General features: G+C 40.9%; 1 protein-coding gene across 6 annotated transcripts in view; it reads right to left on the reverse strand.

Moving 5' to 3' along the window:
• The window catches only part of LOC129816610 (diacylglycerol kinase beta-like), a 158547-nt gene that overhangs the window by 55287 nt on the left and 87334 nt on the right, over positions 1–15926 (reverse strand). For all 6 annotated transcript variants that reach the window (XR_008753582.1, XM_055871305.1, XM_055871306.1 and 3 more), the window contains 3 exons: positions 7305–7390; positions 6820–6909; positions 2754–2914 (listed from right to left, as the gene is read on the reverse strand). Coding sequence is in view for 5 of the 6 variants with exons in the window: in XM_055871305.1 (XP_055727280.1) it covers positions 2754–2914; positions 6820–6909; positions 7305–7390 (337 nt within the window). In the remaining variant the exon portion in view is untranslated. The remainder of the gene's footprint in view (positions 1–2753; positions 2915–6819; positions 6910–7304; positions 7391–15926) is intronic.

The raw sequence follows: 15926 nt of genomic DNA on the forward strand, positions 1-15926 counted from the left end.
ATGTGTGACTGAAGTGGGGCTGAATTGTTTGAATCACAGGGGGGTGAAGGGGGCAAGGCAAGGTAGGGAAGGAAGTTTTGACATTTTCTCTGGGGATGTGGGATTGAAGTGGGCTCAGGGATTGGATTGAAACCCAAGGTGCCTGCCACAAGTACATGTAGGTTGGTGGCTCCTTAATTGGGGAAGAAGGGTCGTGGCAATGACTGGAGCGTAATTAGTGGAATGGCATCAAAAACATCACACGGTTTCCATGTGTTTGATGCAATTCCATTCGCTCCGTTCCAGCCATTATTATGAGCCATCCTCCCCTCAGCAACCTCCTGTGATGAGACTCCTCTCCAATCTGATCTGTGTGTTTATAGTGCTGACTGAGGGTTAATGTTAATGCAGTCTCTGTATAGTGAAGCCTTCTCGTTAAAGGCTTGTTTTCCTCTAGACAATCTTCAGTCAGCGTCATTGTATCCAGATCAAACTTAGTTGACAATGACCAGAGTTGTTAAACAGGAATTTGATAGATCAAAATACTTTATGATCAAGATTTTATATGAAGCTCTTCTCAATATGGATTTATGTTCGACTCTTTTTAGGATGTAGGTTGTATGATTATTAGATTTAATTTGTTATTTAATATGATCAAGCTTAAGTGTGTACTTAATGCAAAGCACTGATGCCCAAAAGCAGTACAAAGTAATCTGACAACAAAATAGCAATACCACAAAGCATCTTTATCTCCAGCCTAGAGCGTTCTCCCAGTCACTACGACTACCATGTCATCTACAATGAACTTACTGTGCAAGAAACAGATGACAGTTGAGATTCGAAAATTGGCCTTGAGAGCGCCAACGCCATGGCAACCCAATCACCAGCCTTGGGAAGGGAAGGTCTGTGAGTGTGATGGCAGGAAGCGCTGCCCCAATATGGGTATGGATATTGAACCCGATTCTGGGCCGCCAATGATTATAACATGATATGGCGTGACTGAGTCACAGTGCTAGCGCTCGTTTGCTCAGGTGTCATTGGTGCCCAGATACGCAGCCATCTGTCCCTGGCTGCTGGAGTCACTGCGATGCGATCTGTTGCCCTGGGGAAGGGCCATGCCGTATTGGATCATAGTGTCATCTACAATATGGGAATAGCATTGGTCTAAGTGGATTACATATACACAGAATCCTTCAAAGGGATTAGAATTTGAGTTTAAAAGGTCCTCTGAGAAACACAGAATTTATATATATTTTAGTGGACAGTAAATGGACTGTAAATAACAATTCTATAATCAATAACAGTTTAAAACATAGCCAGCCCTTCTTTAGACATGGTATACAGCCGGGGTAGATACTAGACAGTGGCTGCAACCAAAGTATGGACCATTCTGGCACTGGCACTACCACCCACCAGCCCACATCTGAATCACATAGAGGGGGTCCCCTGGCCACCCCCTGGCCATTCTGGCACAGGCATCACATGGTGGAGAAACATCCATTGTCTAGATAGAAAGGTCAGAGGCTTGACCATTTGCTGATATAATCCACATTGTATTTAGAGCATGTTGTCTTTCCATTCAGTCAGCAATATGCTGACCATTATGAGATCAAGTAGTGAAATCAGTAAGCTGCTTTTGAAAGAGTTCCTAGCCTGATTTCTGATCTGTTGGTGCTGTACTATCTGTATTAGCACATAGGAGTTGTCTATACAGTACAAACAGATCTGGGACCAGCTTGCTAGGGTGTACCCATAATGCAGCAGTAACAAGAGGGTAGAGTCCTTGTGCTTGGCAGAAACCTGATGAATATGTGGCAGGCGTGGGACCAGTGGGATGCCGGGTTGCATAACATCACAGCAGTCCATGGTAACCTTGCCAAGTTAGCCCCTTCCTCCCTGCTCCTCATCCTACCTGTGATTGGTCCAGACATATTATGTACCAATCACACTTCGGCTTAGTCCCACTGTCTACTCCTGGTGTGTATTTTTAGGCATCCGTGCAATGATGCCTGGTGGGCTTGAAGAAAATAAAGACAGGAAAGACCATAAAAGGGATTGTTTCCTTCAAATGAGGTGCTGCAGGCACCTTATTGTTAAGCAACCGTAGCTTTAATAACAGATATAGGAAACATCCATCTGAAGTGTCAGGGATTGACAGAGAGATAACAAGACAAGAACTGAGACAGAATTCATTTGACCTCGTTCCTCTGTTCCCTCTAGTGTAATACGTTTGTGGCGAGCCCATGGTAGTTTGTTTCAACAAACTAGTAGAGAGATAAAGGGTTGCTAAGCAACAGGGACAATGTCAATGCTGGTTCCTTCCCTTTAAAAGGGGAAACAGTAATTAACCTGCTTGAGAGGCTTAGAAACCACCAGTGATTCTGCAAATGGTTTAACTCCTGCTGGGATAGGCAATCCCATACTGTAGCATAGTACTGGGCCTATGTCCTGCTTCTGTTTTGATCTGAATATGGAAAGGCAGGTAGGATTGTGTGTGTGAGTGTTTTTAAGGATACAAATTTGAAGTTGAAAATTGGTTCTGCATGTGATTGGTTCTGCATGTGATGGGTTCTGCATGTGATTGGTTCAGCATGTCAACAAACATTTCCTGGTGAATCTGATAAACAGAGTGTGAGTAGGTGAGTGTGTGTGTGTGTGTGTGTGTGTGTGTGTGTGTGTGTGTGTGTGTGTGTGTGTGTGTGTGTGTGTGTGTGTGTGTGTGTGTGTGTGTGTGTGTGTGTGTGTGTGTGTGTGTGTGTAGTCTGTTCTCTCACCACTCCGATGGAGAAATAGTTGTTGACGATGCTGTTGGGGACTGGGTCTCCCTTCTCCTCCTTGTCTACAGGGATAATGTCGATGTTCCATCGGTCCAGCATCATATCTGTGCTGTGTTCTATGTCCCGCAGGAACTTCAGCAGGCTGCCTCCCTCATAACCTACAGGACAGGACAGAGAGACGGATGAGACATGACACAGGGAGATACAGCCATCACGCACTAAGGTCACCCACACTGTCAGATCCAGGCTCTCAGAACAAGTTTTATTAATTCAATAAGATCTAGTATTCATCAAATTGCATAGTGCTTTCTGTATTCCATTTGACGTGAGGTCAGAGGCCTTGGATTCCTAGAAGCAAGCAAAGAGAAAACTAAGATTGAGTGGTGAGAAGGGAGTACATCTGAAACCCTCACACTGACTAAACAGCCTAATGGCAGACAGTATGGGTGTACACATAGAGTCATTGTGGCCTTATGTCCCAGTGGGGATGAAGAGGAGTTAGTAAGTAAGTACACTGCCATGGGATAGAACTCCTAACCTCCAGGCCTCTCTGAGAGACTCAAAAAAATGTTGTGTTAAAAACCACCCAATTTGGGTTCTTTGGTAACCCATCACTGGGTAAATATTGGACAACACATGCTGGGTTATTTTGACCAAGTCAGTTACGTGAATAACCCAACATGCTGGGCTGTTGGGATTACCCTAACATGGTTTAATTTAAATATTATTTGGTTATTTTTTACTGTCATGCTGGGTTGACATGCAGCTGGGTCTTTCTTAATGTGCAGTAATATAAAGTTATTTCAGGAGGCGTGGCTTATTATGGGTGTGGCTTTCAGATAGATCTTATTGACAACCTGTGAGAGTTTTTTGCATTTTACAAATTCTTCTAGAGTATTAAGATTACTTATTACATATTATAATGAGGTGGTATCTTTCCCAACAACGGGATTTGCATAAGCTTTTAGGGATTTTATACATTTCTGTAAGCCTGATTGAAGCTACAAAAATGTCAATGTTCAACCTTAACATGTGATAACTATACAACAGAACAGATGAACTTGAATGACATACACTTTAATAGGTGGCTGAAAGTCACTCCCTTACTAAACCTTGCCTCCAGTCTTCTGATCTGACCTGCTGGATCACATCTCAACAACCCAGCATCAACTAACCAAGTGACCCAATGCCTGCAACCCAGCAGTTGAGTCACCCAAACAACCCAGCAGTTGAGTCACCCAAACAACCCAGCAGTTGAGCCAACCAAACAACCCAGCAGTTGAGTCAACCAAACAACCCAGCAGTTGAGTCAACCAAACAACCCAGCAGTTGAGTCAACCAAACAACCCAGCAGTTGAGTCAACCAAACAAACCAGCAGTTGAGTCAACCAAACAACCCAGCAGTTGAGTCAACCAAACAACCCAGCAGTTGAGTCAACCAAACAACCCAGCAGTTGGACCAACCAAACAACCCAGCAGTTGAGTCAACCAAACAACCCAGCAGTTGGACCAACCAAACAACCCAGCAGTTGAGTCAACCAAACAACCCAGCAGTTGGGCCAACCAAATAACCCAGCAGTTGGGCCAACCAAACAACCCAGCAGTTGAGTCAACCAAACAACCCAGCAGTTGGGTCAACCAAACAACCCAGCAGTTGGGTCAACCAAACAACCCAGCAGTTGAGTCAACCAAACAACCCAGCAGTTGGGTCAACCAAACAACCCAGCAGTTGAGTCAACCAAACAACCCAGCAGTTGAGTCAACCAAACAACCCAGCAGTTGGACCAACCAAACAACCCAGCAGTTGGGCCAACCAAACAACCCAGCAGTTGGGTCAACCAAACAACCCAGCAGTTGAGTCAACCAAACTACCCAGCAGTTGAGTCAACCAAACAACCCAGCAGTTGGGTCAACCAAACAACCCAGCAGTTGAGTCAACCAAACAACCCAGCAGTTGAGTCAACCAAACAACCCAGCAGTTGGACCAACCAAACAACCCAGCAGTTGGGCCAACCAAACAACCCAGCAGTTGGGTCAACCAAACAACCCAGCAGTTGAGTCAACCAAACAACCCAGCAGTTGAGTCAACCAAACAACCCAGCAGTTGAGTCAACCAAACAACCCAGCAGTTGAGTCAACCAAACAACCCAGCAGTTGGACCAACCAAACAACCCAGCAGTTGGGCCAACCAAACAACCCAGCAGTTGGGTCAACCAAACAACCCAGCAGTTGAGTCAACCAAACAACCCAGCAGTTGAGTCAACCAAACAACCCAGCAGTTGAGTCAACCAAACAACCCAGCAGTTGGGCCAACCAAACAACCCAGCAGTTGGGTCAACCAAACAACCCAGCAGTTGGGTCAACCAAACAACCCAGCAGTTGAGTCAACCAAACAACCCAGCAGTTGAGTCAACCAAACAACCCAGCAGTTGGGTCAACCAAACAACCCAGCATTTTTTAGAGTGTAGCGGTAGACAGTAGAGGCAATCACAATAGAGTCATCATTGTACTGTGTCATGGGATAGAACTCCCGAACCCTGCGGGGCTCCGGTGAGCGGATCCTCTGTGTTGGAGACCAAGTGGGTCTGAACCACAATTACTCTAATGATGACTGTGATCAGTACTGCTGAGAGGTGGACCGGGGTGTTAGGGTTACACCAGTGGCTGTCATGGAGGCGTGAGCGTCTAATGAGGACCCATCACTCAGAGCACCAGGGGACTTTAACACTCACATGGCGACCCATCCTGAGAACCAGGGTTCGTGTGTGATGACACTTGTTCCCCCTCCTGTGCTCCATACCTGGGTTCACGTAATATCTGACATCTTTCAAATAATGGAACTTTGCTCGATTTTTCAAAAACAATGTGAACCCAGGTCTGCATCAAGGGACGTTGACACTGAGAGCCGAGGCCCATGTGTGATGACACGCATTTCCCCCCATGTGCTCTCCAACAGTCTGAGCTCACACTTTTCCTCCCTCATGTACATTTCCTAAATCACAGAGGGAGAAAGCAATGATGATGTAATGTAAGAAGCCAATTAGCCTACTTTATACCCTGAAGATTTAACAAAAAGCTCACCGACTACTTATGGCACAATAACATGCTCTTTCATGTTTGCATACAAGCATATTCCGCTATATGTGATGCACACATATGCTTACATACAGCCCAGTCCTGACTGATGTAGTTACAAAACAGGCCTAAAACATCTGTCATATAACATCTGCCAGTTAACAGGAGATCAATAGATTGTGTCACTAAACCCAATTTAGATGATTGGTTTACTATGCCAGGAATTAAAACGCATGTGCAGTATGTTTCTACAAACAGACGACTGTGACACAGTACTTCCCTCACAGTCCCAGCTTTTGTATCTAGTACTGTACAATCTGTAAATATGGTCATAACACTTAAAAGTCTTCATAGAAAGAATCCAGTTGCTTTTAAAAATATTTTTGGGAGAAGATAATTTATTCAACTGGTGCTTGGTCAAAAAGACCCTGGGAACTAACTGTCCATTTAGTTTCCAAACATCAGATCATAAGCCCGCTGCCTGGCTAAAGTGCTCGGCTGGTCTCTACTCTACACAAGCCAGGGCCAGGTCAAGCAGTCTGTCAATCATTGGCCCAAAAACAGGCCCAGTCAATGGCAAGCAGGGATTATATAAGAACTCTGCTTTGCATCATAGAACACTTTCAAATTAGCTTTATGAGGATGTGTTTAGAACACTGGAGGCTGGTGGAAGGATATATAGGAGGAGAGCCTCATTGTAATGGCTGGAATGGAATTCATGTGATTTCAATATGGATTCAATATGGTTTCAATATGTGTGAAGTGTTTGATACCACCCATTTCTATCATTCCAGCCATTACAATGAGCCTGTCCTCCTATAGCTCCTCCCACCAGCCTCCACTGGTTTAGAACCACAAGAACACAACAGGTGCATTGTGAAAATATTGAGGAAAATATTGCTGATGGGAGCTTTCAGTGAGTAAAAGAATACTCACACTGCGATCTATATACACACTCACACATACACACACACACACAGCTTCTCACCTCCGCCCCAGCGTAGACATCTTGCCAGGTCGTTCCCTGTGCCCAGAGGGAGGATAGCCACAGGGGGATCTTTTGCAAAGTTGGCCTTGTCTGCAGATGGACAGATAATGATAAGATAATAATTACAATTCTGATGGATTTCGGAGAAAGAACATTAAGGTGTAGCCAGAGTACTGTACAGTATAGTATTGTGTTCTATGTTTATTAGGCACACACACACACACACACACACACACACACACACACACACACACACACACACACACACACACACACACACACACACACACACACACACACACACACACACACACACACACACACACACACACACACACACACACACACACACACACACACACACACACACACACACACACACACACACACACACTCTCGCTCTCTCTCTCACAGCTATGAAGGTGGAAATATTATACTGTGTTCATGTATAATGAATGAGTTTAATCCAATAGATTAAGACACACCAATACAGTCTAAGATCCATCCCACTGTCCCGTCCCCTCCACACGCCAGCACCTGGAAATCAGGGACATCATGGAAGAAGTTGAGCCTGTGAAGACATAAATACATAAATATACAAATACACACACATACATACAGAGAGACAATACAGAAATACACTATGGAAAAAGAAGGAACAGCACGTCCTGGGAAAATTGGAACACACTAAACAAACAACAACATGAAGAGTTATCTATCCAAAACAGAGATGTATAGATAAACCACTCTATAACAAAGAACAAACAGAAAAAAACATATACATGATCAAATACAAATCTTAGAATCAACTATTAAAGACTACCAAAACCCAACAGATTCTCCAATTGCATTGAATGAACTACAGGACAAAATACAAACCCTCCCACCCAAAAAGGCCTGCGGTGTTGATGGCATCCTAAATGAAATGATATCATATACAGACCACAAATTCAAATGGTTATCCTGAGCTCTGGCATCTTCCACTATATTTGGAACCAAGGACTGATCAACCCAATCCACAAAATTGGAGTTCAATTTGACCCCAATAACTCCTGTGGGATATGCGTCAACAACAACCTTGGGAAAATTCTCTGCATAATCATCAGTGGTGGAAAAAGTACCCAATTGTCATACTTAAAGTAAAGATACCCAGTAAAATACTACTTGAGTAAAAGTCTAAAAGTATTTGGTTTTAAATATACTTAAGTACTGTTGTTTTATTTCTTTACTTACCTACACACACACACACACACACACACACACACACACACACACACACACACACACACACACACACACACACACACACACACACACACACACACACACACACACATACCTTTTTTTCCCGCACCATTGGTTAAGTAAGCATTTCACTGTAAGGTCTACACGTGTTGTATTCGGCGCACGTGACAAATAAACTTTGATTTGATTTGATTTAAATGTAATTGATAAAATGTACTTAAGAATCAAAAAGTAAAAGTATAAATCCTTTCAAATTCCTTATATTAAGCAAACCAAACGTAACGATTTTCTTGTTTTTTCAATTTACGGATAGCCAGAGGCACACTCCAACACTCAGACATAATTTATAAACGAAGCATTTGTATTTAGTGAATCTGCCAGATCAGGTAGTAGGGATGACCAGGGATGGTCTCTTGGTAAGTGCGTGAATTGGACCATTTTCTTGTCCTGCTAAGCATTGAAAATGTAACAAGTACTTTTGGGTGTCAGGGAAAATGAATGGAGTAAAAAATACATTATTTTCTTCAGGAATGTAGTGAAGTAAAAGTAAAAGTTGTCAAAAATAATACTTTACAATTACCTTAAAGTGTTTTTACTTAAGTACTTTACACCACTGATTATCATTAACAGCAGACTCGTACATTTACTCAGTGAAAAGAATATACTGAGCAAATGTTAAATTGGCTTTTTACCAAATTACCATATGACAGACCACATATTCATCTTATACACCCCAATTGACAAACAAACAAACCAAAACAAAGGCAAAGTCCTCGCATGCTGTGTGGAGTAAAAAAAAGCTATTGACTCAATTTGGCATAAGGGTCTGCTATACAAATTGATGGAAAGCAGTGTTGGGGGAAAAACATACACCATTACAAAATCCATGTACACAAACAACAAGTGTGGTTAAAATGGGCAAAAAAACACACATTAATTTCCAAGGGGCCGTGGGGTGAGACAGGGTTGCAGCTTGAGCCCAACCCTCTTCAACATACAGTTGAAGTCGGAAGTTTACATACATCTCAGCCAAATACATTTAAACTTAGTTTTTCACAATTCCTGACATTTAATCAGAATAAAACTTCCCTGTCCTCGGTCAGTTAGGTTCACCACTTTATTTTAAGAATGTGAAATGTCAGAATAATAGTAGAGAGAATGATTTATTTCAGCTTTTATTTATTGCATCACATTCCCAGTGGGTCAGAAGTTTACATAAACTCAATAAGTATTTCTTGCTCACACACACTTTTTCAGTTCTACCAACAAATGTTCTATAGGATTGAGGTCAGGGCTTTGTGATGGCCACTCCAATACCTTAACTTTGTTGTCCTTAAGCTATTTTGCCACAACTTTGGAAGTATGCTTGGGGTCATTGTCCATTTGGAAGACCCATTTGTGACCAAGCTTTAACTTCCTGACTGATGTCATGAGATGTTGCTTCAATATATTCACAGAATTTTCCTTCCACATGATGACATCTATTTTTGTGAAGTGCACCAGTCCCTCCTGCAGCAAAGCACCCCCATAACATGATGCTGCCATCCCCGTGCTTCACGGTTGGGATGATGTTCCTCGGCTTGCAAGCCTCCCCCTTTTTCCTTTCAACTATAACGATGGTCATTATGGCTAAACAGTTCTATTTTTGTTTCATCAGACCAGAGGACATTTCTCCAAAAAGTATTTACTTTGTCCCCATGTGCAGTTGCAAACCGTAGTCTGACTTTTTATGGCGGTTTTGGAGCAGTGGCTTCTTCGTTGCTGAGCGGCCTTTCAGGTTATGTCGATATAGGACTTGTTTTGCTGTAGATATAGATACTTTTGTACCTGTTTCCTCCAGCATCTTCACAATGTGCTTTGCTGTTGTTCTGGGATTGATTTGCTCTTTTCGCACCAGAGTACGTTCATCTCTAGGAGACAGAACGCGTCTCCTTCCTGAGCGGTATAACGGTTGTGTGGTCCCATGGTGTTTATATTTGCGTACTATTGTTTGTACAGATGAACGTGGTACCGTCAGGCATTTGTACATTTCTCCCAAGGATGAACCAGACTTGTGGAGGTCTACATTTTTTTTTCTGAGGTCTTGGCTGATTTCTTTTCATTTTCCCATGATGTCAAGCAGAGGCATTGAGTTTGAAGGTAGGCCTTGAAATACATCCACAGGTACACCTCCAATTGAGTCAAATGATGTCAATTAGCCCATCAGAAGCTTCTAAAGCAATTACATAATTTTCTGGAATTTTCCAGGCTGTTTAAAGGCACAGTCAACTTAGTGTATGTAAACTTCTGACCCACTTGAATTGTGATACAGTGAATTATAAGTGAAATAATCTGTCTGTAAACAATTGTTGGTAAAATTACTTGTGTCATGCACAAAGTAGATGTCCTAACCAACTTGCCAAAACTATAGTTTGTTAACTTCTTTATGAAAGGGGGCAGCATTTTCACTTTTGGATGAATTGCGTGCCCATAGTGAACTGCCTCCTACTCTGTCCCAGATGCTAATATATGCATATTATTATTACTATTGGATGAAAAACACTCTGAAGTTTCTAAAACTGTTTGAATGATGTCTGTGAGTATAACATGACTCATATGGCAGGCAAAAACCTGAGACTGGTCAATGTTCAACTCTTCGCCGATTCAATTCCCTGTAAGATATGGATCTGTTTGCACTTCCTACGCCTTCCACTAGATGTCAACAGTCTGTAGAACGTGGAATGAAGCTTATGCTATGTTGTGGGGCCGGATGGGAGAGGAATGAGTCAGTGGTCTGGAATATTACCAGTTCCTGGTCACGCGCTTTCCTCATGATATCGCCTTGCGTTCCATAACTTCTACAGACATGAAGGAATGCTCCGGTTGGAACGTTATTGGATATATATGATAACCACATCCTGAAGATTGATTCTCTACTTAGTTTGACCAGTTTAATCGACCTGTTATATAACTTTTTGAAGTTTTCGTTCGAGTTCGCCTGCATTTGAGCGAGCGTTTGGACATGTGCACTAAACATGCTAGCAAAAGTAGCTACTTAGACATAAGTAATGGACATTATCAAACAAAACAACGATTTATTGTGGAACTAGGATTCCTGGGTGTGCATTCTGATGAAGATGATCAAAGGTAAGGGAATATTTATGATGTAATTTCGTATTTCTGTCGACTCCAACATGGTGGAGAAATGTTGTTATGTTTGAGCGCCGTCTCAGATTATTGCATGGTGTGCTTTTTATGTAATTTTTTTTATAAATCTGACACAGCGGTTGCATTAACCTGTTGAGGCTGGGGGCGCTGTTGTCACTATTTATGCTAATCGTGTAATTTTTGAAACGGCTTCCCACAAAATTCTTGATCGTACAATATGCATATTATTATTATTATTGGATAGAAAACAGTCTATAGTTTCTATACGAGTTGAAATTTTGTCTCTAAGTGGAACAGAACCCATTCTACAGCAATTTCCCTGACATGGAGTCAGATTTCAGAAATGTTGGCCCCTGATCTGGAGTCAGTTAAAAGGCCACTGTTATTGCTATGAGTATACGGACACTGCTTACGTCTTCCCCTGGATGCCTTTACGTGATGACGATTTGAATGGGGTCGATTGCGCGTTCACAGGCACTATAAATTAAAAAACCCTGTAGCTAGCAACTCTTTTCTTGGTGCGTCATGCGCGTGGAGGACACCGACCCGCACCTGTTCCAAGCATTAGTGTTGGGAGTAATCTTTCTCCGGTCATGTTAAGACTCGTTATAGGAGTTAAAAACATCATAAGGTAGTTAATTTAAAGCGTTTTATAGCAATTTATATCCGTTTAGTGCGATTTTGGGACATTTATTTCTGAAACGCTGTGAATCGCTGGGCACGCTTCCAGTTCATCCCGAACGCAGTTGGCATTTCCACATGGCAAGAGGACAGCTTTCCACCAAAAGACGATTAGACCCAAGAAAGGATCCTTTGCCCAAGATACTGATGGAAGAACAGCTCAAAGTAGGACATTTTTATTATGATAAATCGTGTTTCTGTCGAAAAATGTTAGTGGCTTAGGACGCCATGTTTTTTTGACGTAGCTTCCTTGGCGCAAACTGTATTGAAAAGTAAGGATAATTTAAAAAATGTAAATCCGCGATTGTATTAAGAATTAAATTGTCTATCAATCGCTGTCCACCCTATATTTTTTAGTCACGTTTATGAGTATTTATGTATAAGAGTAGATCACTGTCTAATATGGCGCACCAACATTTTCTCACCAGCTGGGCTACTTTTGTCATTGTGTAACCATGATTTTGGTGGCTAAATATGCACATTTTCGAACAAACTGTATATGTATGTTGTAATGTGATGTTACAGGGGTGTCATCTGAAGAATTCTGAGAAGGTTAGTGAAAAAAATAATATATTTTGGCGATGTTTACGTTATCGCTCTCTTTGGCTAGAATCAATGCTGGGCTGCTATGTGCTATGTGCTATGCTAATATAACGATTTATTGTGTTTTCGCTGTAAGACACTTAGAAAATCTGAAATATTGTCTGTATTCACAGGATCTGTGTCTTTCGATTAGTGTATGCTGTGTATTTTTACGAAATGTTTGATGATTAGTAGTTAGGTAAACACGTTGCTCATTGTAATTATTCTAGTCCATTTGTGACGGTGGGTGCAATTGTAAACTATGCCAGCTACCTGAAATATGCACATTTTTCTAACAAAACCTATCCCATACCATAAATATGTTATCAGACTGTCATCTGATGAGTTTTTTTCTTGGTTAGGGGCTATAAATATCTTAGTTTAGCCGAATTGGTGATAGCTACTGGTGTTGGTGGACAAATAAAAGATGGTGGATTATGCTAATGTGTTTTTAGCTAATAGATTTACATCTTTACATATTGTGTCTTCCCTGTAAAACATTTTAAAAATCGGACATGTTGGCTGGATTCACAAGATCTGTGTCTTTCATTAGCTGTATTGGACTTTAAACCTGTTATGGCTGCACGCTGAATATTGAAAAAACTGGAAAATGTGTGCACATTTTCAAACGGCCTCCTAAGAAACTTTTTATTTTCCAATATGCATATATTTACTACTGTTGGATAGATAACAGTCTGTAGTTTCTAAAAAGGTTTGAATTGTTTCTCTAAGTCGAACAGAAATATTTTTACAGCCATTTTCCCAGCCGAATTGAGTTTTCCAAAATGCGATGTGTCTCTTTAAGACCTTCTCTATAAAAGGCCATTTGACTTGGGACGATAGAGACACGTCACAGGCGTTCGTCAGACTGTAATGCGGAAGTGAGAATTGAAAGGAGTCGAATATCTCGTCCCTGGACTGAATAACACAACTTCTTGTGAGACCTGCGCAGTTAAAAAAAAAATCCGGGCGCGAAGGATAATTTGGGCTCGGCTTCTGGAACAAGGTAGATAACGTTGAATATGATGCCTGACTACGATATTATTTGATACATGTCACAAAATCATCCTAAAGTATGTTTTTTCAATATACTTTAATTATATTATTGCAATTTATTCTGGACTTTAGATGTGAAACGACGGAAGAATTTTTTGAAGAAACGCTTTCTAGCGCAGCAATGCTATCGTGCCTGCTAACCAAAGAGGGAAATAATTCGTTCTGGAACCCAACTAAAGACTCTACTGGACATTGGACCCCGTTACAACATTCTGATGGAGTACCAAGAAAGATAAGACCCAATTTGGGATGCTTTTTCATATATATGTCGAACTGTTGAATGCTAACTCTGCTAACTGTGCTAGGCTAGCGCTTGACTAGAATCAATGCTGCCTTATGCTAGCTTATGATGTTAGCTAATATAACGATATATTGTGTTTTCGCTGTAAAACACTTCAAAAATCGGAAATGCTGGCTTTATTCACACGATATCTGTCTTTCATTAGTTATCCACCATATGTTTTTCTGAAATGTTTTATGAGGTGTAATTAGTAGCCGACGTTGGTGTATGTATTTTCTCTGGCTACTCCCGGCTGGATTCAGACTCAAGCTATGTATTAGCATTTTTGGGTAGCATCAATGTAAAACTGATTTATAGCTAAAATATGCACTTTTTATGAACAAAACATAGATTTATTGTGTAACATGTTATATGACTGTCATCTGAGGTCGTTTTTTCTGGGCTCTTTAGGTTGGTTTTAGTTTATTTCGGTTGGTTGTGCATGCTACTTCAATCATAATTCATACTTCATAATCATAATTCATACGTGTCTGTCCACTTTTGTATTTGGTGATGAGCTAACATAAATATATGTGGTGTTTTCTCTGTAAAACATTTAAAAAATCGGACATGTTGGCTGGATTGACAAGATGTTTATCTTTCAAATGCTGTATTGGACTTGTTAATGTGTAAAAGTTAAATATTTTTAAAAAATAGATTTTGAATTTCGCGCCCTGCAGGGGTGTCATTTTCGGTCCGAGGTCGGGCTTGCACCCCAAACAGGTTAATGTGTGAAAGTTAAATATTTTTAAAAAATATTTTTTTTGAATTTCGCGGCACTGGTTTTTCAGTGGGGTTGGGGGGGGAGTGCCGCTAGCGGCACCCTCATCCTAGACAGGTTAAGAACAAGTGTATCTTTAATTATATGTAAAACATGTATCTTTCATCAAAGTTTATGATGAGTATTTCTGTTATGTGACGTGGCTCTCTGCAATTTCTCCAGATATTTTGGAGGCATTTCTGAACATGGCGCCAATGTAAACCGATATTTGTGGATATAAATATGCACATTATCGAACAAAACATAAATGTATTGTGTAACATGATGTCCTATGAGGGTCATCTGATGAAGATTATCAAAGGTTAGTGATTCATTTTATCTCTATTTCTGCTTTTGTGACTATCTTTGGCTGGGAAAAATGGCTGTGTTTTTTGGATTTGGTGGTGATCTAACATAAATATATGTTGTGTTTTCGCTGTAAAACATTTTAAAAATCGGACAAGATGTTTATCTTTCATTTGCTGTATTGGACTTGTTAATGTGTGAAAGTTAAATATTTCAAAAAATATTTTTGAATTTCCCGCGCTGCCTTTTCAGCGGAATGATGGGGGGGGGTGTCCTAGAAAGGGTAAACTCTTAGACTATCCATACCGACAGAATAAGAACAAGTTTTTGATATTAATTACTAGTCTGCAACTAGGAATTCGGTATCATTGAACGCGAAGACTGACAACCGACGAAACATCTATCCTATAACGACATGAATGAATGTCACTCTGAATTATCCATTCTAACCACGACAGAGAGAGAGAGAGAGAGGGCGGACAAACTCTCCAACAGAAACAAACTTTTCAACGGAGATCCCGACGACACACTGAGCCTAAATATATATATTGATTGCAATTATTCCCGAATGAGTGAGCGTTCATGTGCAAAGGATTAGCATTTCAATTGTTATAATTATCAACTTTGTAGTGTCTCATCTCAGTTGACTCCTACCACCCTTTGTGTCCACCAAGCCGCCATGCCGGTTTAGCCCACTAGGGAAACTCCGTTATCATTTCCTTGTAAATATCTACTGTTTGTTTATGCATTTCTGTGAATTACTTAGTTAGTAAATCAATTATTTAAGACAATTGATGTATGGATGACTCATAGTGAAGACTGGGTTCGTGCAGATAACCAACAATTTACGACATTTGGAATGAGACTAACATGAGGTAAATAATAATTCATTAATTCATTAGATTAATAATTCATTAATTCGAAGTGATCAGATATTCAAATATCTGAAAGTTATATTAGGAAAATTATAACTTTGTAATCTGAATATTTTCCTTGGTGCCCCGACTTCCTAGTTAATTACAGTTACATGATTAATCAGTTTAATCGCGT

Source organism: Salvelinus fontinalis, chromosome 19, assembly GCF_029448725.1.
Source record: "Salvelinus fontinalis isolate EN_2023a chromosome 19, ASM2944872v1, whole genome shotgun sequence".
Lineage (NCBI taxonomy): Eukaryota > Metazoa > Chordata > Actinopteri > Salmoniformes > Salmonidae > Salvelinus > Salvelinus fontinalis.